Source organism: Mus caroli, unplaced genomic scaffold (genome assembly GCF_978045245.1).
Source record: "Mus caroli unplaced genomic scaffold, Mus_caroli_1 scaffold_1, whole genome shotgun sequence".
Lineage (NCBI taxonomy): Eukaryota > Metazoa > Chordata > Mammalia > Rodentia > Muridae > Mus > Mus caroli.
In genome coordinates this window covers 158270274-158294224 of record NW_028227256.1, presented here as the reverse complement: position 1 = coordinate 158294224, position 23951 = coordinate 158270274, and the positions used below count along the sequence as shown (strand labels likewise).

At 43.1% G+C, this 23951-nt stretch overlaps 1 protein-coding gene and 1 non-coding gene across 2 annotated transcripts in view; one reads left to right on the top strand and one right to left on the bottom strand.

The window, feature by feature from the left end:
• The window catches only part of Rabgap1l (RAB GTPase activating protein 1 like), a 587625-nt gene that overhangs the window by 143604 nt on the left and 420070 nt on the right, over positions 1-23951 (top strand). The window contains exon 12 of the mRNA XM_021173796.3: positions 17347-17440. Coding sequence (XP_021029455.1) covers positions 17347-17440 — 94 coding nt within the window. The remainder of the gene's footprint in view (positions 1-17346; positions 17441-23951) is intronic.
• LOC115032459 (small nucleolar RNA SNORA17) lies at positions 15686-15817 on the bottom strand. The gene has a single exon (XR_003838135.1). It is a non-coding gene; the product is annotated as a small nucleolar RNA SNORA17 (small nucleolar RNA).

The following is a 23951-nucleotide window of genomic DNA, read 5'->3' as shown; positions in this document are numbered from 1 at the left end:
GCAAAGCACAACCAGCAAGATTGGGTAGCAGCAGGGTTTGTACGGTTTAGGGCAGCGAAGGCACCATCGAGTAGACTGAATAGACGATCCTCCGTTCTTATAGGGGAAAGGGAGGAAGTTGGGCTAGGGAAAGAAGCTTTTTCTAAAGATGGTGTAGCGGGAGTGAAAACAGGGGAGCTATCAAGCACTGAATTTGGGCCTATGGCTCGTGCGGGCGGACTTTCTATTTTTAATCGAATAGTGAAAATGAACCCGGGGTCTCCTGCTCCAGTATATACTCTCCATCCCCAGCGATTTCCTTTTAACCATTGGCGATCTTGTTTTCCCTGCACAGTGAAACTAATCTTTAGGGGGTTGCAATAGCTATCCTTGCATGGTCCCTGGGGGCCACTGGAGGTCTCGGGAGCACATCCAGTCTGATAAGATGGGTAATTATATGGGTCCCTCTCTCCTTTGTTTGGCTCATCAGGCTCCCGACCCTTTTTTACTATAATTAAATCCCAAGGAGAGGCAGGATTCCAGTAAGCCTCTCCCATGGTTTCACATCTCCATTTACCACAGAAATAACCTGATGCCCCTCCGCATCTTCTTTTCATTTCTCTGCTCTGTCCCTGTCCAGGGCAGACGTAGAAGTCTGCTGCCTGGAGGTTTGCCCGGAAAAATTGTTCGGAGCATCCTAGGGTGCTCCCTATTCCATGCGGGGCACACTGTTCTCCTGGGGGTGGTTTAGCCAAATTGTCATAATTGGGAAGATCCCAGGCCAGGGATCCGGCAGCCAACTTACAGATATCAGGTGTGAGATCAGGCCACCAAGTCCATGGAGGGTGTACTGCGGTTGTTGACCACACAACACTGCCTTCTTCATTAAGCACTTCCCAAGTTAACTTTTGGGGAGCATGCGGGTTATCACCCAAGGTTAGGGCCACGACGAAGGCGCAGCTTAAGAGGATTGTCAGTGGCTGCCACCGTCCAGTTGTCTTCATGGTTGTCTTTATCCAGGCTGGGAGCCTTTTTGACGTGGGAGGCATGAATCCAGGCGGCGATTCCGTCTACCTTTACTGCCGTGGGGGTTGTTAACAGCACCAGGTATGGTCCTTTCCACCGAGGCTCAAGAGTGCCGGCTCGATGTCGTCTGACAAGGACCGAATCTCCAACCTGGAACCCGTGGGGCACTGCTGTAGTCCCCGGTGCATAGGCTTCTTTGATCTGGTCCCAGATCTGTGTTCTGACAACTTCTAAGGCCTTTAAATGGGTAAACAGAGCAGAGGGTGAGGAAGAGTCAGCACAGGGATCCAATATCCCGCCAGACTCGGTCAAGGGGGGCGGTCCCCCATGCAGGATTTCATAAGGGGTGAGACCGAAACGTCCAGGTGTGTTTCGGACTCTAAGGAGCGCAAAGGGAAGGAGGGTCACCCAGTCTTTACCGCCGGTCTCAATAGCTAATTTAGTTAGGGTCTCTTTTAAGGTCCTATTCATTCTTTCTAACTGTCCTGAGCTCTGGGGTCTATAAGCACAATGTAACTTCCAATCAGTCCCCAATTGTGAGGCCAATCCCTGACTTACCTGGGCAACAAATGCGGGCCCGTTGTCCGAGCCAATTACCTTGGGGATCCCAAACCGAGGCAGAATCTCCTCCAGAATTTTCTTAGCAACCACCTGCGCCGTCTCAGATTTTGTAGGAAACGCCTCAACCCATCCCGAGAAAGTATCTATAAATACTAGCAAATATTTATTACCATATTTTCCTGGTCTGATTTCAGTGAAATCAACTTCCCAGTAAGCTCCAGGGCGGTTTCCTCGTTGTCTTTTTCCTTGTTCTTTATAAGGTCGGGCAGCGTTAGTGAGCGCACAAGCCCGACAGGACTCCACTACCTGTTGTACCACCGCATTTAATCCTTGGATCTGATATCTGGAATTTTTAATAAGTTTCAAGAGTTTGTCAACCCCTAAATGGGTGAATTGATGCAGTTTCTGGACAAACTCTCTTCCCTCTTTGGCAGATAGCTCGATATGCCCTTGAGAAAAATAGGGAAGCCGGTCCGCAGTCCAGATGAGCTCCCTGATATCATATTCTTCTTTTTGGTCCTGGTGTGCTACTTGATGAGGTCCTGGCGGGGGCTCGCCTCCCCCCACCAAGACTGCTGTTTCTTGAGCAGCTTGCTTTTGGCAGACTATACAATTAGGATGAGTCACTGGTGAGGGTCCTGACGAGGGCCCACTCTTTCCTGCCAAAGCCATCACCCCCTGGGCTGCCTGCTTTGCTGCTATATCAGCCATCTGATTTCCTTGGGCCACAGGATCCTGACCTTTTTGGTGGCCTGGGCAGTGGATAATAGCCACCTTTTTTGGCAGGTGGATAGCCTCCAGGAGGGCTAGGATTTCTTCTTTGTTTTTAATATCTTTACCAGCCGAGGTGAGCAGTCCCCTTTGCTTGTAGATGGCCCCATGGATGTGGGCTGTGGCAAATGCATAGCGGCTATCAGTGTAAATATTGATTGCCTTACCTTCAGCCATCTGTAGTGCCTGGGTCAACGCCAGAAGCTCGGCCTTCTGAGCTGAAGTCCCTTCCGGAAGGCTACTTGCCCAAATTATCTGCTTTCCGTCTACCACTGCCACTCCTGCTCTCCTTTTTCCCTCTACCACGAAGCTGCTGCCATCTGTGTACCAATTTGGCACACCCGGCCATGGTTGGTCAGTCAGATCTTTCCTTGTTCCAGCTTCTTCAGCCAACACATCGGCACATTGATGTACAGGAGCAGAGTCATCCACCAAGGGGAGGAGGGTGGCAGGATTGAGGATGGCAGGTGGAGCAAAAGTCACTCGATCATTTAACAACAAGCTCTGGTAGTGGGTCATCCGGGCATTAGTCATCCACCAGTCAGGGGGCTGTCGTACAATACTCTCCAGAGCATGGGGAGCAATTATAGTCACATGCTGATCCAGAGTAAGCTTATCAGCGTCTTTAACAAGCAGGGCTACTGCAGCAATGGCTTTCAGGCAGGAGGGCCAGCCGCTGGCAACTGGGTCTACCTTTTTAGATAGGTAGGCCACCGGCCGCTTCCAGGGCCCCAGAGTCTGAGTCAAGACTCCGCGGGCTACTCCAGCCTGCTCATCAACATATAGGGTGAAAGGCTTAGTCAAATCTGGCAGGGCCAGAGCGGGGGCTGCAAGCAGGGCTGCCTTTATGCTGTCAAAGGCTTTTTGGTGTTCCTCAGTCCAGGTGAATGGGACTTTTTCCTTAGTAAGTGGATATAGTGGGGCTGCCAGTGTTGCGAACCCTGGTATCCAGAGTCTGCAAAAGCCTGCCATCCCCAGAAACTCACGTACTTGGCGCGTGGTGGTGGGGGTTGGGATCAACATCACAGTCTTTTTCCGAGCCTCGGTGAGCCATCGCTTTCCTTCTCGGAGGGTGTACCCTAGGTAGGTCACCTCGGTGCGACATAGCTGAGCTTTCTTGGCCGATACCCGGTACCCCAACTCACCCAATTCATTTAGGAGCTTCTTGGTTCCTTCAAGGCACAGTTCCTGAGTTGAGGCAGCAACCAGCAAGTCATCTACATACTGCAAGAGAGAAATCTGAGGGTTTTGCGCCCTAAAAGGCGCAAGGTCACGGTGGAGCGCTTCGTCAAAAAGAGTAGGGGAGTTTTTGAATCCCTGGGGCAACCTTGTCCAGGTTAGCTGGCCCGTGTGTCCTCCTTCTGGGTCCCTCCACTCAAAAGCGAACAATGGCTGGCTGTTAGGGTGTAATCGAAGGCAGAAAAAGGCATCTTTTAAGTCTAGGACAGTGTACCAAGTCCACTCTGGCGGGAGGGAACTTAATAGGTTGTAAGGATTTGGAACGGTAGGGTGAATGTCCTGTACCCTCTTATTAACTTCTCTCAAATCTTGCACTGGTCGATAATCATTAGTCCCAGGCTTCCGCACCGGCAGGAGAGGGGTATTCCAAGGGGATTGGCAAGGCACTAGAATTCCTTGTTTCAACAGTCTCTGTATATGTGGCCGGATGCCTTCTTTAGCTTCCCTACTCATAGGGTATTGTCTGACCGAAACAGGGGAGGCATCAGCTTTTAATTCTACCACGACCGGTGGTACTTGTTTGGCTAACCCCATCTCTGCTTGCTCAGCCCAGACTCCGGAAAAAGCGGATAGCCATTCAGGGTCTGGCAATTGCTTGGGACCCTGCTCATGGAGGCGATACTCTTCTTCTAAATTTAGAACCAAACACGCTATAGGGGTCTCTCCCCAGGTGACTTCTGGCCCCTTTGAGGTGAACTGAACTTGAGCCTTAAGTTTGGTCAACAAGTCTCGTCCCAGAAGGGGCGCAGGGCACTCAGGAATCACAAGAAAAGAGTGAGTTACTTGATTTTTTCCTATTTCCAAAACTCTCTTAGTAGTCCAGGGGTAAAATTTACTGCCAGTAGCTCCTATTACCATAGTCTTCTTACTTCCTAATTGTCCTAATGGTTTAGTCAAGACTGAATGTTCTGCTCCCGTGTCTATTAAAAAATTAACAGGAGTCCCCTCCACAGAGAGTGTTACCCTAGGCTCGGGGAGGGGATCCGAGCCCCGACTCTCCTAGTCTTCTCCCAAAGTCAACACCTTGGGTCCTCTTGGCTTCTTTTTGGGGCAATCTCTGGCCCAATGTCCTTTCTCTTTACAGTAAGCACACTGGTCTTTTTCAAGTGGAAATCTCTGTTCTCCTGGAGGTCTTCTTGCCCTGTTGCCCAGGTACCCTGACTGTCCTTTTTCTGACTTTCTTTCACCTACTACTGCGGCCAAAATCCTAGTTAAGTTTCTCTCCTGGCGGCGATCACGCCGATTCTCTCTCTCTTCAATCTCTTTCTTTTCTCTCTCCTGCTTCTCTTCCTCTGTCTCCCTCTTGTGATACACTTTCTCAGCTTCCTTTACTAAATCCTGTAAAGTATAATATTGGAGCCCCTCTAATCTCTGTAACTTTTTCTTGATATCGGAGGCTGACTGACCAATGAAAGCCATAGCCACGGCTGCTTTTTGTCCCTCTGAGGAGGGATCAAACGGTGTATACCTCCTGTAAGCCTCCATTAGTCGTTCCAAGAAAACAGAGGGCGGCTCCACTGGACCCTGAAGAACCTCTCTTACCTTGGCCAAATTGGTGGGTCGCTGTGCGGCCCCTTTGAGCCCCACCACTAGAGTCCGGCGGTAGACCGTGAGACGCTCCCTACCTTCCGCAGTGTTGTAGTCCCAGTTAGGACGGGTCAAGGGGAAGGTTTCATTTATAAGATTGGGGAGATTAGTGGGGGTCCCATCTTGTCCTGGGACATTCTTCCTGGCTTCCAGCAGGATCCTTTCTTTCTCCTCCGTGGTGAAGAGAACCTGCAAAAGTTGCTGGCAATCATCCCAAGTGGGCTGGTGGGAAAACATGAGGGACTCGAGAAGCCCAGTCAAGCCCGAGGGATTCTCTGAAAAGGAAGGGTGATTAGTCTTCCAGTTGTACAGATCAGCCGATGAGAAAGGCCAGTACTGCAATGGGGCGAGTTGGTCGGGGCCTGGTGGGGGGCCACCAACATAGGCACGGAGGGGTAAGGTAACAGTGGAATCGGGTCCATGTCCCCCCTCCGGACTACGACCTCTCCGGCTCCGTGTCCCCGCCGCAGGCCCTACCGCTCTGTCTCTCTCAATAGGGGCCTGGGCAGGGGGTGCAGACGGTGGCGGGGCCTGGGCAGGGGGTGCAGACGGCGGCGGGGCCTGGGCAGGGGGTGCAGACGGCGGCGGGGCCTGGGCAGGGGGTGCAGACGGCCGTGGTAGAGGGTAAGGGGGCGGCTGTGACTCTGCCCACGGAAGGTCCTCGATCTCGGGGTAGATCTTCGGGGGTGCCGAAGGACCAGCCGAGGGTCGGGCTGGCTTGGGTTTGGTTTCTGCGACTGCCACTGTCATCCCGGAGGGCCCCACGGCCCAAGGCTTAACCCAAGGTGGTGGATTCTGGACCAGGTCCTGCCAGACGATGACATAGGGGACCTGGTCAGGATGTCCTCCTACTTCCTGAAAAACAAGGCGCTTGACAGCAAAAATAAGAGGCAGGTTAAAGGCTCCCTCCGGTGGCCAACCCACTCCGAAGGTCGGCCATTCGGAGGAACAAAAAGTCTGCCAGGGTCCCTTCTTAACATCTACTGACAGATTGTGGGCCCTAGTCCTTACTTCAGTCCAGTGATCAAGAGTCAAAGTCAAAGGGGTCGTCACTGTCTGTCCCATTTCGAGCTCGACAACACACACAATAAAAGCAGACACAAACACAAGAGAAAAGAGAAACCAAAACCGACGTCGACCTTGTGTCGACCAAAGGCACTGAAAAGAGTCAGTCGGCCTAGAATCAGGACGCTGACACAGATCGTCAAGGAGAAGGACTATCTCCTGACTATTCCCACGGGGGTCCACCAAGCGTCCTTGGTCCTCCCCCTGTCCTCCTGGGACGTCTCCCAGGGCGAACGGACGGTGGACACCTGGGTACGTCTACCCTTATCCACACCACTCTCCCTCCCGGAGCGCGGTCTCGCTGAGCGTCCGCAAAACTGAAACTGCGATCGCACCAAATTTCAAAACAGAATACAGATACAGTTTTGAGACAAAACAGAGAATCTTACCTCTACGTGGGTCTAGGACCCCTGGGTGGTCGCGCAGATCCCGGACGAGCCCCCAAATGAAGACCTTCGCGCACCCAGTAGGACACTGAGACCGGATCTTGTGATCACACGAGGAGTTTTATTGAAAGTGAGACAGAACGAGACAGGATGAGAGCTCAGGCCAGCATGCTGGGGTCGAGACTCATGCTCCAAGCAGGAGTAGAGGAGTTTCGACCCCGGCCTGAAGTTTTACAGAGCTTTTAAAGGAAAAAACCACAAACCAGGAGAAGGGAGGGGAGATCATAAATTCTTTTAACAGTTAGATCATGTGCTACCTTAGGCAATGCTTCTGGGGCGTTGAGACATTCCACAGAGGTCGTCGGAACATTATGATTGTTCCAGGAAAGGTAAGGTATGTTCCGGGAGTGGCTGAGGTCTGAGGACCAGGTGTTTATGACTCAAGTGTTTATGACCTTAACAGGTTGCTAGGAATCTTCCACTCTTCACTTACAAGAACAGTGCTTGATTTTTTTTTTCAAGCATTTCTGCTGGCACAGCTTAATGATTCAGTCACCACCCTTGGAAAAAACTTAGAAATGTGGATTGTTAGAGGTAACTACCACCTTTAGAAAAAATTTGGAGATGTATATTGTAGTAAAGTTAGTTTAAGATGTTTTTGCTAATGGCTCTGATGTAGAAAATCTTTGGGAACAAATTGGAAAGACACTTTTGATTATTGAGCAGGTGACGTTTTTAATGTCAGTGAACAAGAACATGGTAGCCTGAGCAATCCTACCTGAAGCGCCTCACTTGCTAAAGCTGAGCAATAGCAATAGCAATAGCAAAGTGATGATTAGTTTCTTTTTTTTAATTTATTTTTTTTTAATTAGACATTTTCAATGTTGATCCTGCCAATCCATGGGCATGGGAGATCTTTCCATCTTCTGAGATCTTCTATAATTTCTTTCTTCAGAGACTTGAAGTTTTTATTATACAGATCTTTTACTTCCTTAGAGTCATGCCAAGATATTTTATATTATTTGTGACTATTGAGAAGGGTGTTGTTTCCCTAATTTCTTTCTCAGCCTGTTTATTCTTTGTGTAGAGAAAGGCCATTGATTTGTTTGAGTTAATTTTATATCCAGCTACTTCACCGAAGCTGTTTATCAGGTTTAGGAGTTCTCTGGTGGAATTTTTAGGGTCACTTATATATACTATCATATCATCTGCAAAAAGTGATATTTTGACTTCATCTTTTCCAATTTGTATCCCTTTGATCTCCTTTTGTTGTCGAATTGCTCTGGCTAGGACTTCAAGTACAATGTTGAATAGGTATGGAGAAAGTGGGCAGCCTTGTCTAGTCCCTGATTTTAGAGGGATTGCTTCAAGCTTCTCACCATTTACTTTGATGTTGGCTACTGGTTTGCTGTAGATTGCTTTTATCATGTTTAGGTATGGGCCTTGAATTCCTGATCTTTCCAAGACTTTTATCATGAATGGGTGTTGGATCTTGTCAAATGCTTTTTCCGCATCTAAGGAGATGATCATGTGGTTTTTGTCTTTGAGTTTGTTTATATACTGGATTACGTTGATGGATTTCCGTATATTGAACCATCCTTGCATCCCTGGGATGAAACCTACTTGGTCAGGATGGATGATTGTTTTGATGTGTTCTTGGATTCGGTTAGCAAGAATTGAGGATTTTTGCATCGATATTCATAAGGGAAATTGGTCTGAAGTTCTCTGTCTTTGTTGGGTCTTTTTGTGGTTTAGGTATCAGAGTAATTGTGGCTTCATAGAATGAGTTGGGTAGAGTACCTTCTGTTTCTATTTTGTGGAATAGTTTGTGAAGAACTGGAATTAGGTCTTCTTTGAAGGTCTGATAGAACTCTGCACTAAACCCATCTGGTCCTGGGCTTTTTTTGGTTGGGAAACTATTAATGACTGCTTCTATTTCTTCATTTACATTTCCAGTGCTATCCCAAAAGTCCCCCAAACCCTCCCCCACTACTCCCCTTCCCACCCACTTCTTGGCCTTGGCATTCCCCCATAATGAGGCATATAAAGTTTGCAAGACCGAGGGGCCTCTCTTCCCAATGAGATTAATTTCTTGTATCCATCTTTGCCTTCAGTTTCTTGATATGATTTAATAAAAAATTATTGAGTATATGTGCACCCTGAGAATTTAAAGTAGAAATGATTGATTATTTTCTATATAAAGGTTTAGATTATAAGATTCCATTTTAAGATAAATAATAAAACAATGATTCTTTCTTTGCAACCACAAATTGCAGCCTGTTAATAAGAGAAACTGGCTGAGAAACTTAACCTTGCTTTCTAACACTTTGTTAATCTATAACAACTTGCTTAGTTACGAGTGTGTATGGGTTCTTGGGAATAATTTGTCTTATTTTAAAATTATAACACATAAAATATTTGATCATGTGAGGGTATTGGGGAACATGTTTTTTTCTTATGTATACTCATAATTGTTCACTAGAAGAAAAATATAATGTAATCACATTGTAATTTTTATACTGCTTGAAAGACTTGTGAGATATATAAGCTGTTGGAGAAAAAAAATAAAGTGGTTGGAGGTTTGCTCCATCCACCAAATGTGTGCATGTATGTGTGTGTGTGTGTGTGTGTGTGTGTGTGTGTGTGTGTGTGTGTGTGAGTGTGCGTGTGTCTATGTATTTCTGTGGGTTATGGTGGGGTCCCTCATCCTCTTGATGCTTGGGCCACTCTGTGAGGCAGGATGTGGGAATTTTTGACTGTGCAGACCTCACACTAGTGGGACCTTGCTCCAGGGGAGTTGGTTCGGGGATCCTGGACCAGCACGGAGGCGGTGGGCGCCAGGTTCTCAGACTCTTGGGCATTCCAGATCCCTCTGGATGCAGCGGAAGAGCTGAGAATGGAGTGGGGACCTCTGCAGACTGAATCTAGTCAGGGGCTGAGGGAGAAAGAGGGGAGCAGAGAGCTCCAGCTGGGTTCCTCTGGGAGGAGTGTCCTTAGCTTGTTAGGCAGGTGTCTTGGCCTGGTGGAGGCCATGGCTGGGAGCACTGAGAGGCCTTCTGTGGGAGACTAGACGCAGCTCTTTAGCTGAAGTCCTGTTCCATTGCTCCCCACTGAGGATCCCGATGAAAAGAGGCAGTCCATAGTTAAGGCATTTATTGTTATGGCGGAAAGTGGATGAGTAAAACCATACCCCAGTTTCTCAAGGTGGGCCTGAGGTTTAATGCCTTTTGCAGGGAGGAGTGTCTGGGAAAGGGAATTTAATTGGCTGAGCCCTTCAGGCCGTTAGGTACCTCATTAAGATGGAGCTCTGTCTTGGGGCTATGTGACCTGTGGTCACATTTTCTACCTGTGGAGGAGCTTGGGGGGTTGCCCTTATGTGATTGATGGCCACAGAATTATGGAGTGGAGAGCTTTGGCCTCGTGTCAGGAGCCTGGTGTCTAGGAATGTGGCAAAACACCTACCATCCCTTGCAGGATTAGCACCTGCGGGGTCACCAGGGTTTTAAACCTAGCTCAACCAGAAACCAGGCTGCCTTTTATGGTCTCACATAATTCTATGTCTATGTGTATGTCTGTGTCTATATATGTATATATGTGAAGTGTTTGGAGCTTGTTGAAGCTCTCTTCATCCACCAAGTGTGTGTGTGTGTGTTCCCTCACCCTTCTCACTGGCCCCAGACAATCAAGCTTTGTTCCCTCAGAGAAGAGTCTGCTGAGTGATCAATTACTGACTCTATATCCTATTTCAGTTTACCCTGGATGTCAAAGCTGGACTTTGACAGAATGGACTAGCCAGTTTTCTGAGGGGTGAAATTAGATAAGGAAGTAGAATGCTGTATTACCCTATCTCCCACCTCCCTATATTTCTTTTGTCTAATTTTGTTTTAACCTTATACAGTAGTTTATCTCCTTTTGCTTCACTTACTTTTCTACCCAGTGGGTCAGTAAATAAGTATTTATAAAGCCATGGTTGTAGATTTTTGTGGCCAAGAAGATAGGTCTGGCATACATGTGGGGGTTACTTAAATATTAATTTCATTGTTCTTGGACAAAAAGGGTAATTACACTTTTGGGTTCTATCATTTTGATCTGTGACCCAGATGCTAGTGTTTGATGGGCATGTTGCTTTACATGGCTTTGCTTCTTGAGTTTTGGCTCTGGCTGCTAGCGTTTAATAGAAATTGTCATTTGACATACATACTGATATCTTCTAAATGCCAAATACAGCCTTTTCTGTAAAACGTATTGTGGGAAACTGTAAGGAGAAGGAATATTTAATAATTCTGGATTCCAGCTAAGGTGGGCTCTTGTTTTTCTGTCAGTCATTTGCAGGCTGCAGACTTAACAAATGACTTGAGCAAATTACTTATCTCTCCTGGGCTACAATTTTGTCATTTGCAAAGTGGGCAGACTCTTTAAATGATTATGAGAGTCAGTGTCCATAAACTATATAATAGTGCCCGGAGTAAGATTGCTTTTTAAAAGGAAGATATTCCGTAGAAGTCTGTTCCCTTTTGTGATGGCCAATCCTGCTTGTCATCTTGACAAACTTGGAAGAATGAAACTCAACTGAAGAATTTGTCTACATTAAATCTGCCTGTGGGCATTTCTGGGGTGAGGGGGCATTTTTAAAATTGTTAATTGATGTTGGAGGACCAAGATCTCTGTGGGTTGTACCATACCTAGAGAGATGGGCCTGGGTGGTCTCAGGGAGGTCACTGAATGTAAGCCTGGGAGTGAGCCAGAAAGCATGTTTTACCATGGTCTCTGCTTCAGTTCCTACTTCCAGGTTTCTATATTGAGTTTTCTGCCAGGCTATGAAATGGAAGTATAAGATAAAATATGTCCTTTTCTTCCCAGCTTGCATGTGGTCATACATAGTTTTTAACACAGCAACAGAAAAGCAAACTAGGACCTGTCTTTGAAATTCTTTTTTTTTTTCCTTTCAAATATTTAACTTATTTTTTTTATTTTCTTTTTTTAATTTTTAATATTTTTTATTACATATTTTCCTCAATTACATTTCCAATGCTATCCCAAAAGTCCCCCATAGCGCCCCCCACTTCCCTACCCACCCATTCCCATTCTTTTGGCCCTGGCATTCCCCTATATTGGGGCATATAAAGTTTGCAAGTCCAATGGGCCTCTCTTTCCATTGATGGCCGACTAGGCCATCTTTCTATACATATGCAGCTAGAGACAAGAGCTCCGGGGTACTGGTTAGTTCATCATGTTGTTCCAACTATAGGGTTGCAGATCCCTTTAGCTCCTTGGGTACTTTCTCTAGCTTCTCCATTGGGAGCCCTGTGATCCATCCAATAGCTGACTGTGAGCATCCACTCCTGTGTTTGCTAGGCCCCGGCATAGTCTCACAAGAGACAGCTATATTTGGGTCCTTTCAGCAAAATCTTGCTAGTGTATGCAATGGTGTCCGCGTTTAGAAGCTGATTATGGGATGGATCCCTGGATACGGCAGTCTCTAGATGGTCCATCCTTTCATCACAGCTCCAAACTTTGTCTCTGTAACTCCTTCCATGGGTGTTTTGTTCCCAATTCTAAGAAGGGGCACAGTGTCCACATTTTGGTCTTCATTCTTCTTGAGTTTCATGCGTTTAGCAAATTGTATCTTATATCTTGAGTATCCTAAGTTTTGGGCTAATATCCACTTATCAGTGAATACATATTGTGTGAGTTCCTTTGTGATTGTGTTACCTCACTCAAGATGATGCCCTCCAGGTCCATCCATTTGGCTAGGAATTTCATAAATTCATTCTTTTTAATAGCTGAGTAGTACTCCATTGTGTAAATGTACCATAATTTCTGTATCCATTCCTCTGTTGAGGGACATCTGGGTTCTTTCCAGCTTCTGGCTATTATAAATAGGGCTGCTATGAACATAGTGGAGCATGTGTCCTTCTTACCGGTTGGGACATCTTCTGGATATATGCCCAGGAGAGGTATTGCTGGATCCTCCGGTAGTACTATGTCCAATTTTCTGAGGAACCGCCAGACTGATTTCCAGAGTGGTTGTACAAGCTTGCAATCCCACCAACAATGGAGGAGTGTTCCTCTTTCTCCACATCTTTGCCAGCATCTGCTGTCACCTGAATTTTTGATCTTAGCCATTCTGACTGGTGTGAGGTGGAATCTCAGGGTTGTTTTGATTTGCATTTCCCTGATGATTAAGGATGTTGAACATTTTTTCAGGTGGTTCTCTGCCATTCGGTATTCTTCAGGTGAGAATTCTTTGTTCAGTTCTGAGCCCCATTTTTTAATGGGGTTATTTGACTTTCTGGAGTCCACCTTCTTGAGTTCTTTATATATATTGGATATTAGTCCCTTATCTGATTTAGGATAGGTAAAGATCCTTTCCCAATCTGTTGGTGGTTTTTTTGTCTTATTGATGGTGTCCAAATATTTAACTTTTAAGTCACTGCTACTTATTCTGTAATTAATTATTTCTCAGAAATCATTGATGAAAAGTAATTGGATATTTCCTGAATGAAAATATATTGCTGTTATCTGTGATAATTTTATGACTAACTAGTAAGGATTTACAATAATATATTTTTAATATATGTCAATAGAAACTTTTTAAAATATAAGAATCCCTGTAATATCATATCCATACTTTTATAAAACCTTTTATTGAGTCTTTGTGAATTTCATATCATGCACCCCAATCCCATTCACCTCCACTTCCCTTTGGATCCTCCTCCTTCCTTGCAACCTCTCCCCCAAATAAAATAAAAAATAAAAATGAAAATAAAACAAAAATTTTATCATAGAAGCTGTAATGTGTCACAGTGCAGCCCACAGAACACCCCTTTGTTCACACATCTTTACTTGCAAATGTTCATTGCAGTAAGTCATTGGTCTGTTTGAGACCTGCTACATCATTGATAGTGAATATTCTTTCAGACTCCTCTCAGACACGCTGTTGTTGCCCTGTGACATGGAGATTCTGTAGCTTTGGATCTGCAAGCCCTGTCCCTTTGCACACTCCATCAGTTCATAAATGGGGTAGATATTGGGTGGGTGAATTCAAATCCCTAGACCTGGGCCTGTGTGATACCTGAGTTTGTCAACCCCACTGCTTTCCTGCACATACACCACAGGGTGAGCTCTCCAGCACTGTACCATGTAGCTCACTCAAGGCTGCTAATGGCAAGGGGGAGAGCCAGCTCTCCCACCTACCAAAGGTGGCAAGGGACAAGGGGCTTGGGGGCAATCTCTTTGGTGCCTATGCCACCTCAATGTATCCATACATTTAAAGTATTAGAATATGCCAGAAATATAACACTAAACAGTGAAAACTATATTCTGTAAATATTTACCTAGTGCTTGGTATGTGGGAAGACAAATAACTTCTAATGGTCTCTATTCTCAACGGTGCCTAATTTTCTGTGAGAATGTTGGGATTGTATGGGGTAGTTGTTTCCTGGGCTGCTGCTTTAGGATAGGGACTGTAGTACTGGATCTTTAGTGGTTTGAGTTTGCACTCACTGTTCTTCTGACACTGGTGAAAGTTCATTTGCTTTAGCTTTAGCACAAAACCTCTTATTCCTATTTGTTGTGATGAGCTTGTTACTAACTTCACAGCTGCTTACGTGAGCTATTTCTAGAATGGGTCTAGCTTTTGTCTTTATTTTATATCCAGAGTGATGCTTAGGTTTTAAATACTATGCCCCCTATTCTTATCTGTTATTACTCTAAAATAATTACACATTTTCTCAGTGTGTACATGTGTTTGTATTTTTCTGAATTTGTGAATGACCATGATGAAGTCTTTTAGCTTGCCAAAATAAAATTTTATTAAATAAATGAATGTTTGTATATCCCAGATGTGAAACTTTTTTATGTTGGGTTATTGCCTTTTGTAGGATCTTAAGTTCTGTTCTTCACATGGATCCTTGTGGGAACTTCTTACCAACTTATTGATAAGCCTTGGTATTTTGTACTCTGATAGACAAATTTTTAAACTCTCTTGTATGATTTGGACAGTGCTTTGCTAGCTTTTCTTACTTAACTCTATGGCAAATGCCTTTTTATAACTTAGATCCATTTGGTCCATTATGTCCCTTTCTCTATCTCATGTGCTATTCACCATCCACAATGAAATATTATTGGATTCATTTTCTGCAGGCCTTCTGTAGATAACTACAGCTACAGTGAGTTCACTTGCACAGTAGCCTCACCATGTCCAGAAAACAGCTTTCACAGCATTTCTTCACCCCTCGCAGCTCTTACTCTTTCTCTCCTCTTTCTTCACGGGTGTTTCCTTAGCCAGGCTGGAATCCGTGTGCTAAAGAACTTCCATTAGGCCTGAGTACTCAGCAGTCACTTAATCTCAGCACTTTTACCAGGTGGAAATTTTTGCCTGCTGCAAATCTTTAGCAGTCCTTCCTGTTGTGTAGAGCATCTCTCTTTCCCTTGCCCTTGCTGCTGCATGGCAGACAAGTTGAGGGGCCAGCTCTCACACTCATGCCATCTAGTCAGCTCTACTGCACTGACCAGGTCGCGTACAGGGCCTGCTCTCCTGAGTGCTGCAGCAGGTGAGAGGCAGAGACTACATGCTCCTGCTGTCATGCCCTCAGGACCAGCTCAGCTCAGCCTTGGTGAGGGGTTGGGCCATTTCTGCACAGCCTTCAGACATTAATATGCCCCAGGGTGGCAGCCCAGACCAAGGACATCCTCCTGGCCTTTGATGGTAACAGACTCCTGCTGCTGCAGGGCCACCAACAGCAGTTGGTTGCACGTGGCATCACTAGCTCTTTACATCACTACCCTTGAGTCTCCAGTTCTGCCTCTCTTCATTGTGATCACATCCTTCCACCACTTGCTCTTCTTAGAGGCACCCAGGGTCTCTAAGTGTCTGGGGTCATTCTCAGGAGTGGTCTCAGGAGTGCTATGCCCTACACATGCATTATGGCTCCAGACAGGTGTCATCTGGGGCACTATCTGCCCTCCCATGCCTTCCTGGTGCTGTACCTGTGGTCATCTAGAGTAACTCCCTGTCTGGGCCCTCTGTCACGGCACTGGTGGTCATTTTAGGCAGGCTTTTTAAAGGGAATGTTAGGCTACTAATCATTCAGAAGTTAATTGGTCAAAACTCTGAGGGCAGACATAGCCTTTCTCCTCTCTGCCACCTGCTGATGCACATGTGACACAGCAGCCACACCTGCAAGGCCTCAGAGGGCAGGGGTAAATTTTTTTGTGTGTGTGGGGGATCCCCAGGTGAGACAAATTTTTAATAAATGTATTTGAAAATTTTGTCTGAGCCCTAGTTACTTTCTTTTGGTAGATAAATAGCCATACCTTTTGTTTTATGATTTGAAAGTACTTATATCTTGGGTATCCTAAGTTTTGGGCTAATATCCACTTATCAGTGAGTACATATTGTGTGAGTTCTTTTGTGATTGGGTTACCTCACTCAGGATAATGCCCTCCAGGTCCATCCATTTGCCTAGGAATTTCATAAATTCATTCTTTTTAATAGCTGAATAGTACTCCATTGTGTAAATGTACCAAATTTTCTGTATCCATTCCTCTGTTGAGGGGCATCTGGGTTCTTTCCAGCTTCTGGTTATTATAAATAAGGCTGCTATGAACATAGTGGAGCATGTGTCCTTCTTACCAGTTGGGACATCTTCTGGATATATGCCCAGGAGAGGTATTGCGGGATCCTCCGGTAGTACCATGTCCAATTTTCTGAGGAACTGCCAGACTGATTTCCAGAGTGGTTGTACAAGCTTGCAATCCCACCAACAATGGAGGAGTGTTCCTCTTTCTCTACATCCTCGCCAGCATCTGCTGTCACCTGAATTTTTGATCTTTGCCATTCTGACTGGTGTGAGTAGAATCTCGGGGTTGGTGCTTCTCAACCCTTCGGTATTCCTCAGGTGAGAATTCTTTGTTTAGCTCTGAGCCCCATTTTTTAATGGGGTTATTTGATTTTCTGAACTCCACCTTCTTGAGTTCTTATAAGTTACAATTTGCAAAACACATGAAACTCAAGAAGAACGAAGACCAAAGTGTGGACACTGTGCCCCTTCTTAGAATTGGGAACAAAACACCCATGGAAGGAGTTACAGAGACAAAGTTTGGAGCTGAGACAAAAGGATGGACCATCTAGAGACTGCCATATCCAGGGATCCATCCCATAATCAGCCCCCAAACGCTGACACCATTGCATACACTAGCAAGATTTTGCTGAAAGGACCCTGATATAGCTGTCTCTTGTGAGACAAGGCCGGGGCCTAGCAAACACAGAAGTGGATGCTCACAGTCAGCTATTAGATGGATCACAGGGCCCCCAATGGAGGAGCTAGAGAAAGTACCCAAGGGGCTAAAGGGATCTGCAACCCTATAGGTGGAACAACATTATGAACTAACCAGTAATCCACGGAGCTGGTGACTCTAGCTGCATATGTAGAAGAAGATGGCCTAGTTGGCCATCACTGGAAAGAGAGGCCCATTGGACTTGCAAACTTTATATGCCCCAGTACAGGGGAACGCCAGGGCCAAAAAGTAGGAGTGGGTGGATAGGGGAGTGGGGGGGAGGGTATGCGGGACTTTTGGGATAGCATTGGAAATGTAAATGAGGAAAATACCTAATTAAAAAAAAAGATACAAATACCATCCAGATAGCCAAATGGAACCCATATTAATCAAAAAAAAAAAAAAGAAAGTACTTATATCTTATATACTGTGTATTTTTTTTTTTCTGTAGAGAGTGATAATGAACTCTCGAGTGGAACAGGTGATGTGTCAAAAGACTGTCCTGAGAAGATTCTCTATTCTTGGGGAGAATTGTTAGGAAGATGGTAAGAATTTTTTTATTAAAATATTTACCTGTATATACTTAGTGTTGATTTTTATATCAATTAAGAAAATTTAAAACTTTAATATTAAGAGCTATCTTAATATCCTTTAAGTTAATTAATATCCCTTAAGTTATTTACTTATTAATACATTTATAAATAGATTTATAAATACATTTATTAATGTGTTTGTATGCATGATTGTGTGTATGAGGGTGTGCATGTATGTTGTTAACAGTCCAACTTTGTGGATCCCGTCCTCTTCCACCTCCATGTATGTTTCAGGTGTCAAACTCAGGTCTCCAGGCTTGCACCGAAAGGGCCTTTACTAGCTGAATACACAGGCTCTTGATGTACTGAAAGATATAAAAATTAAAATGTGATTCCTAGCTGCCCTTCATGTTAGTCTGTCTAGATCTTCTCCTGTATGGGTTCTATTTAAGTTCCTTTCAGAAGTTATTTTTCATAACCCAAGTTTGAAGGCCAGGTGAAATGAACAAATTCCTGGAAAGATCTGGAATGTCAGAATTACTCGAATGCAATAATCTTTATGGTCTGGTATCTTTGAATTCATTTCTTTATTGAGGTGTTTTCCTTTCCTTTTTGAGAAAGTATTTCACTTAGCCAAGGTGACCTTGAATGTAGCCAATTATAACAAGAACTTCTGATTCTCCTTCCTCTGCCTACCAAATGCTACCTTACAGATGTGCCAGCATGAGGCATTACAGATGTGCCAGCATAAGGGCATTACAGATGTGCCAGCATAAGGGCATTACAGATGTGCCAGCATGAGGCATTACAGATGTGCCAGCATAAGGGCATTACAGATGTGCCAGCATAAGGGCATTACAGATGTGCCAGCATGAGGCATTACAGATGTGCCAGCATAAGGAGTTTGCAGTGCTGGGCCTTGTGCATTCTAGGCAGGTATTCTCTCAACTGAGATAAATATCTAACCCTGTTTCAAAAATTTTTTCTTAACAAAGAAATCCTTAAACCTAATTAGAAAATTCTACCAAATAGTTATAAAAGGTGAACTGTTAAGTTTTATGCAGTCTTTCTCAGAATATAGAAGGTAATTATTTTGAATTAATTTTATGACATTAGCATACACAGATCACAAAACCAAATTAAAATATTATGACAAACCATTGTCATATATGTCTAGTGAACATAAGGTTAAAAGTCTTCAACAATAGTAAGAATGTGTCAAAATAAGTGATTTATAAGGAAAAGAATAAAGCATAGCTAAATGCAGTTTATTCTGGGAAATTAAGTGTGCGGCAGCATTTGAAAATAAATTAGTAAGTTGCCATATCACTTGAAGAAAAAGAATACAATTATTTCAATAGATGCATTTAAAAACCTTTAAAAATCTTCATCACTTGTTAATGATATGACTCAGCAAACTAGGAATTCAGGGAGTTTTCACAGGTCTGTAATAGGCACCTATAAAATATAGCCATTATTGATTTTTTTGTTTATTTGTTTGTATTTTTTGCTTTTCATGATAGGATTTCTCTATGTAGCCCTGGCTGTCCTGAAACTCACTCTGCAGACCAGGGTGGCCTCAAACTGAGAGATCTACCAGCCTCTGTCTCCAGAATGCTGGGATTAATGGAGGAGCTAGAGAAAGTACCCAAGGAGCTAAAGGGATCTGCAGCCCTATAGGTGGAACAACATTATGAACTAACCAGTACCCTGGAGCTCTTGACTCTAGCTGCATATGTATCAAAAGATGGCCTAGTCGGCCATCACTGGAAAGAGAGGCCCATTGGACACCCAAACTTTATATGCCCCAGTACAGGAGAACGCCAGGGCCAAAAAGTGGGAGTGGGTGGGTAGGGGAGTGGGGGGGAGGGTATGGGGGACTTTTGGGATAGCATTGGAAATGTAAATGAGGAAAATACCTAATAAAAAATATTTTAAAAAAAGAGTGTGCAACTACCATGAGCCTGCACTGTTCTCTTTAAAATTGAAACCCTCAGACTGGAACAAAATAGGCATATTCACTTTGAGCATTCTCATTCACTTCATGTAATATTGGGGAGCTTTTAAAATATTATTATTTTTTGAAAAAATTTTTAACTTGAAAGATATTTCCTTCCCCCAACTCCTTCCAGGTCCTCTACCCGTCTCTACCTACCTACCTTTAAGTTCTTCTCAGAAAACAAACAAAAACCTAATTCAACAGAAAACCAAGAAAACAAAATAAAACACCGCCCAAAAGGAAAAAGAAAACACTGGGCTATAACCAAATAAAAGCACAGACAAAAGTGTTTGGAGTCTGGAAGAGCAGTCAGTGCTCTTACCTGCTGAGCCATCTCTCTAGCCCATTTGTTTGGTTTGTATGTACATTTTTAATAATTGCATTATATATCTGTCTTGTTTAAGGGAAGCCATGTGATTGGTTGTCTCTTTCTGATAGCTGCATTTAGTGTCCATCTAAACCATGGATATATGTTGTCATATTTTTACTAGAAATATTGAAAGCATTGTTTAGTTTAACAAATTACTTTTGGATCTTTGAGATGACTCGGCAGGTAAAGGTACTTGGTATTCGAGCCTGAGTACCTGAATTTGGTCCTTGGAAGGGGAGAACCCACTCCACAGAATCGTTCTCTTGAGTTTTACTTGTATACACACCCCGCTTGCACAATAATGATAAAATATCTTTTTAAAAATTATTCATACTTTTCCTGGTCATATATATTATTACTATTTGGCTTAATATCCATTATTTATTGTCTATTAAGCAAGTAGGTAATAGAGTTTTAATGCAGTTTTATTCTATGAAACCCAGCAAAGTAAAGCTGTTAATCCTTGATAGTATAAGTTATCCAATTTTCTAAAAATATTAACCTATAAGATAATGTCTAGATTTTTAATGGCAGAGAATAAATGATTTTCACTAAACTTTATGAAACAAATGCTTGTATGTAGAATCAGGTAGAAGTAGAATGTTAGCTGAATTAAATTATTTATCATAGTAAACATGTTTATTGGGATTGTTGATTATTAACTTCAATAGATATGTATATCCATATGCATATATGACTATTGATATGACTTCAACTTTCAAAATCCTCAGTAAATCATTATATACATTCTGATCTAACAGATTATTTAATCAAGCTTATTTCTTTCATTCTGCCTATAAAGCTAGAAACGTATTGTAAAGGACGCATGTATGTTAGGAGGCTCTTGCAGAGTGTAAGGGTGTAAAATTAATGTCAGTAGAGTGTAAATATCATAAGTGTGCCAGAAGCTGAGCAAATAAGATCTTTTAGATGTGATGATGTGCCAGGAATGAATTCAGATGATGAGTGCTATCAATGGTAACAACTAGATTTTTAGTCTGGATAGATTATGGTGGTAATCACTGGAGTTGAGGTAATCTTGGAAAACAATCAGATTTTGAGAGAAGACAGTTCAGATTGTGCCTTTGCTGATTTTAGGGTGCTGTTGATTCCCCAGGTACCTGAAAGACATTGCAAAGGTAATAATGCCTACAAACAAGACAGTAAAAGAATTAGCTCACTGGTGACAAGAGTGGAGAAGCAATCATTGATGGTGCTTGAGGGATGGATAAGAACTAGGTTTTATCCTTGATCCTTAGGAAAGCAGCAAAGGATCAAGTATATGAGTGGTCAACACTGAAAGGATTGAAAATACCTTGAGATGTAAATGAATGGAATGATTAATATTTTTTTTAAAAAGACATAAGGAAAAAAAGACCTGGGGGAATCAAAGGGAGAAGCAGAATTGGGAGGTCGAGAAAGGATAATTTATTAAAACTTTCTTTGTTTGTAAACACTTCATGATATCTCATAACCCATATGCCAAAGTCAAAAGTTAATTTTTGCTTTCTTTTTTTATTGGATATTTTATTTATTTACAATTCAGTTATTATTGCCTTTCCCAGTTCCTGCCTCTCCCCCGAAACCCTCTATCCCATCCCTCTCCTCCTACTTCTATGAGGGTGTACCCCTACCCACCCATCCACCCACTCCTGCCTCCCTACCCTCTCATTCCCTTACACTGGAGCATCCAGCCTTAACAGGACCAAGGGCCTTTTCTCCCATTGATTCCCTACAAGGCCATCCTCTGCTATATATATGGCTGGAGCCATGGGTCCCTGCATGTGTGCTCCTTGGTTGGTGGTTTAGACCCTGGGAGCTTTGGTTGGTTGATATTGTTATTCTTCCTATGGGGTTGCAAAGCCCTTCAGCTCCTTAAGTTCTTTCTCTAATTCTTCCATTGGGGACCGTGTGATTAGCTCAGTGGTTGGCTGCAAGCTTCTGCATTTCTATATGTCAGGCTTTGGCAGAGCTTCTCAGCAGACAGCTATATCAGGCAGCAGAGTCTCGGGATATAAAATTAACTCGAACAAATCAGTAGCCTTCCTCTACTTAAAGGTTAAACAGGCTGAGAAAGAAATTAGTAAAACGACACACTTCACAATAGTCACAAGTAATATTATATACCTTGGTGTGACTCTAACCAAGCAAGTGAAAGGTCCGTATGACAAGAACTTCAAGTCTCTGAAGAAAGAAATCGAAGATCTCAGAAGATGGAAAGATCTCCCATGCTCATGGATTGATTGGCAGGATTAATATAATAAAAATGGCCATCTTGCTGAAAGCAATCTACAGAGACAGTGCAATCCCCACCAAAATTCCAACTTAGTTCTTCATAGAGTTAGAGCAATTTGCAAATAACAAAAAACCCAGGATAGGGAAAAAATATTCTCAGCAATAAAGGAACTTCTGGGGGAATCACCATCCCTGACCTCAAGCTGTATTACAGAGCAATAGTGATAAAAGCTGCCTGATACTGTTACAGAGACAGGGGGAAGATCAGTGAAATAGAACTGAAGGCCCAGAAATGAACTCACACATCTATGGTCACTTGATCTATCTTTCTTTCTTTCTTTCTTTCTTTCTTTCTTTCTTTCTTTCTTTCTTTCTTTCTTTCTTTCTTTCTTTCTTTCTTTTCTTTTCTTTTTTTTTTTTAAAGATTTATTTATTTATTATATGTAAGTACACTGTAGTTGTCTTCAGACACTCCAGAAGAGGGAGTCAGATCTTGTTACAGATGGTTGTGAGCCACCATGTGGTTGCTGGGATTTGAACTCCGGATCTTTGGAAGAGCAGTCGGGTGCTCTTACCCACTGAGCCATCTCACCAGCCCTCTTTCTTTCCTTCTTTCTTTCTTTCTTTCTTTCTTTCTTTCTTTCTTTCTTTCTTTCTTTCTTTCTAAATATGAGAGCACAAATTTATTTTTAGAGATGTCATTTTTCAATGTTATGTCAAAATTGGATATTTTTCACTAAACCTCTGAAACAATTCATTTGGACAGTGGCAGCATTTAAATTCAGGTATAAATAGTGGATATAAAAAGAATAATTAAAGTATGTTTCAAACTATTTTTGATTTATAAAAACATTCTAACCATAGCCTATACATATCCTTTTTAAAAACATTTTTACTTAATCTTTTTTTTTTTTTTTTACATTCCAGATTTTATCCCCCTCCTGGTCCACCCTCTGACTGTTCCATATTCCATACACACCCCTATGTCTCCTTGAGGATGTCCCTACCCCCTAGCCCCCACTCCACCTGACTTCTCCACTCCCTGGGACCTCCAGTCTCTTGAGGGTTAGGTGCATCTTCTCTGACTGAGCCAGCACTCAGCAGTCCTCTGCTGTATATGTTTTGGGGCCTCATATCAGCTGGTGTATGATGCCTGGTTGGTAGTCCAGTGTTTGAGATCTCAGGGATCCAGGTTAATTTAAAAAGAGAGAGAATACCTACTGAAGTCAGTGCCATGGGCATATGCCATGGATTAATTGAGTGAGAACCTTTTAGCAAGGGACAGAGTGGTCTTGCTAAACTGAATTGAAAAGGGGGTGTGGGGGATAGAGTATAGAGTGAGTATGGGTGGGCTCAGAAACATAGGCTTTATCTGCAGTCTTTATCTGCAGGTATGTGTCTGAATTGTTACAGATAATGCTTTACTAACATGAAGCATGTACTATATTTAATGACATTGAATCCCTCTTCTGTAACTTTATACATTATATGATTCATACTTCATAGTATTTTCCTTCAAATTCAAGGAAATTTAAATGTACTTAAACCTTTTTGTACTCACATGGTTGCTTTTAATTAGCTTAGTCTTTTACCTAGGGAATCCATAAATTTAACTACCTTCAAACCATATGTTTTTCTGATCCAAAGTATATTCAGAGACTTATATTGAATTATAAAAAAAAACAAACATGGTTTTATAAACTATCTGAGTTCTTATGGCATACTGTTTTTAAGTAGTCCCAGGCTCTATTGGATAATAAAAACAGAGCTTCAAGAAAGTTCCAGGCATCATATAGTTTACTCAATTATTATTTTTTCAAGACTGGTTAGTACTTTTCTATGTGTCATATTTTGTGGAAGACATTAAGTCTGCTAGCTTAAGTTAACTAAAATTAGATCTTATGTAAATATATAAAGAC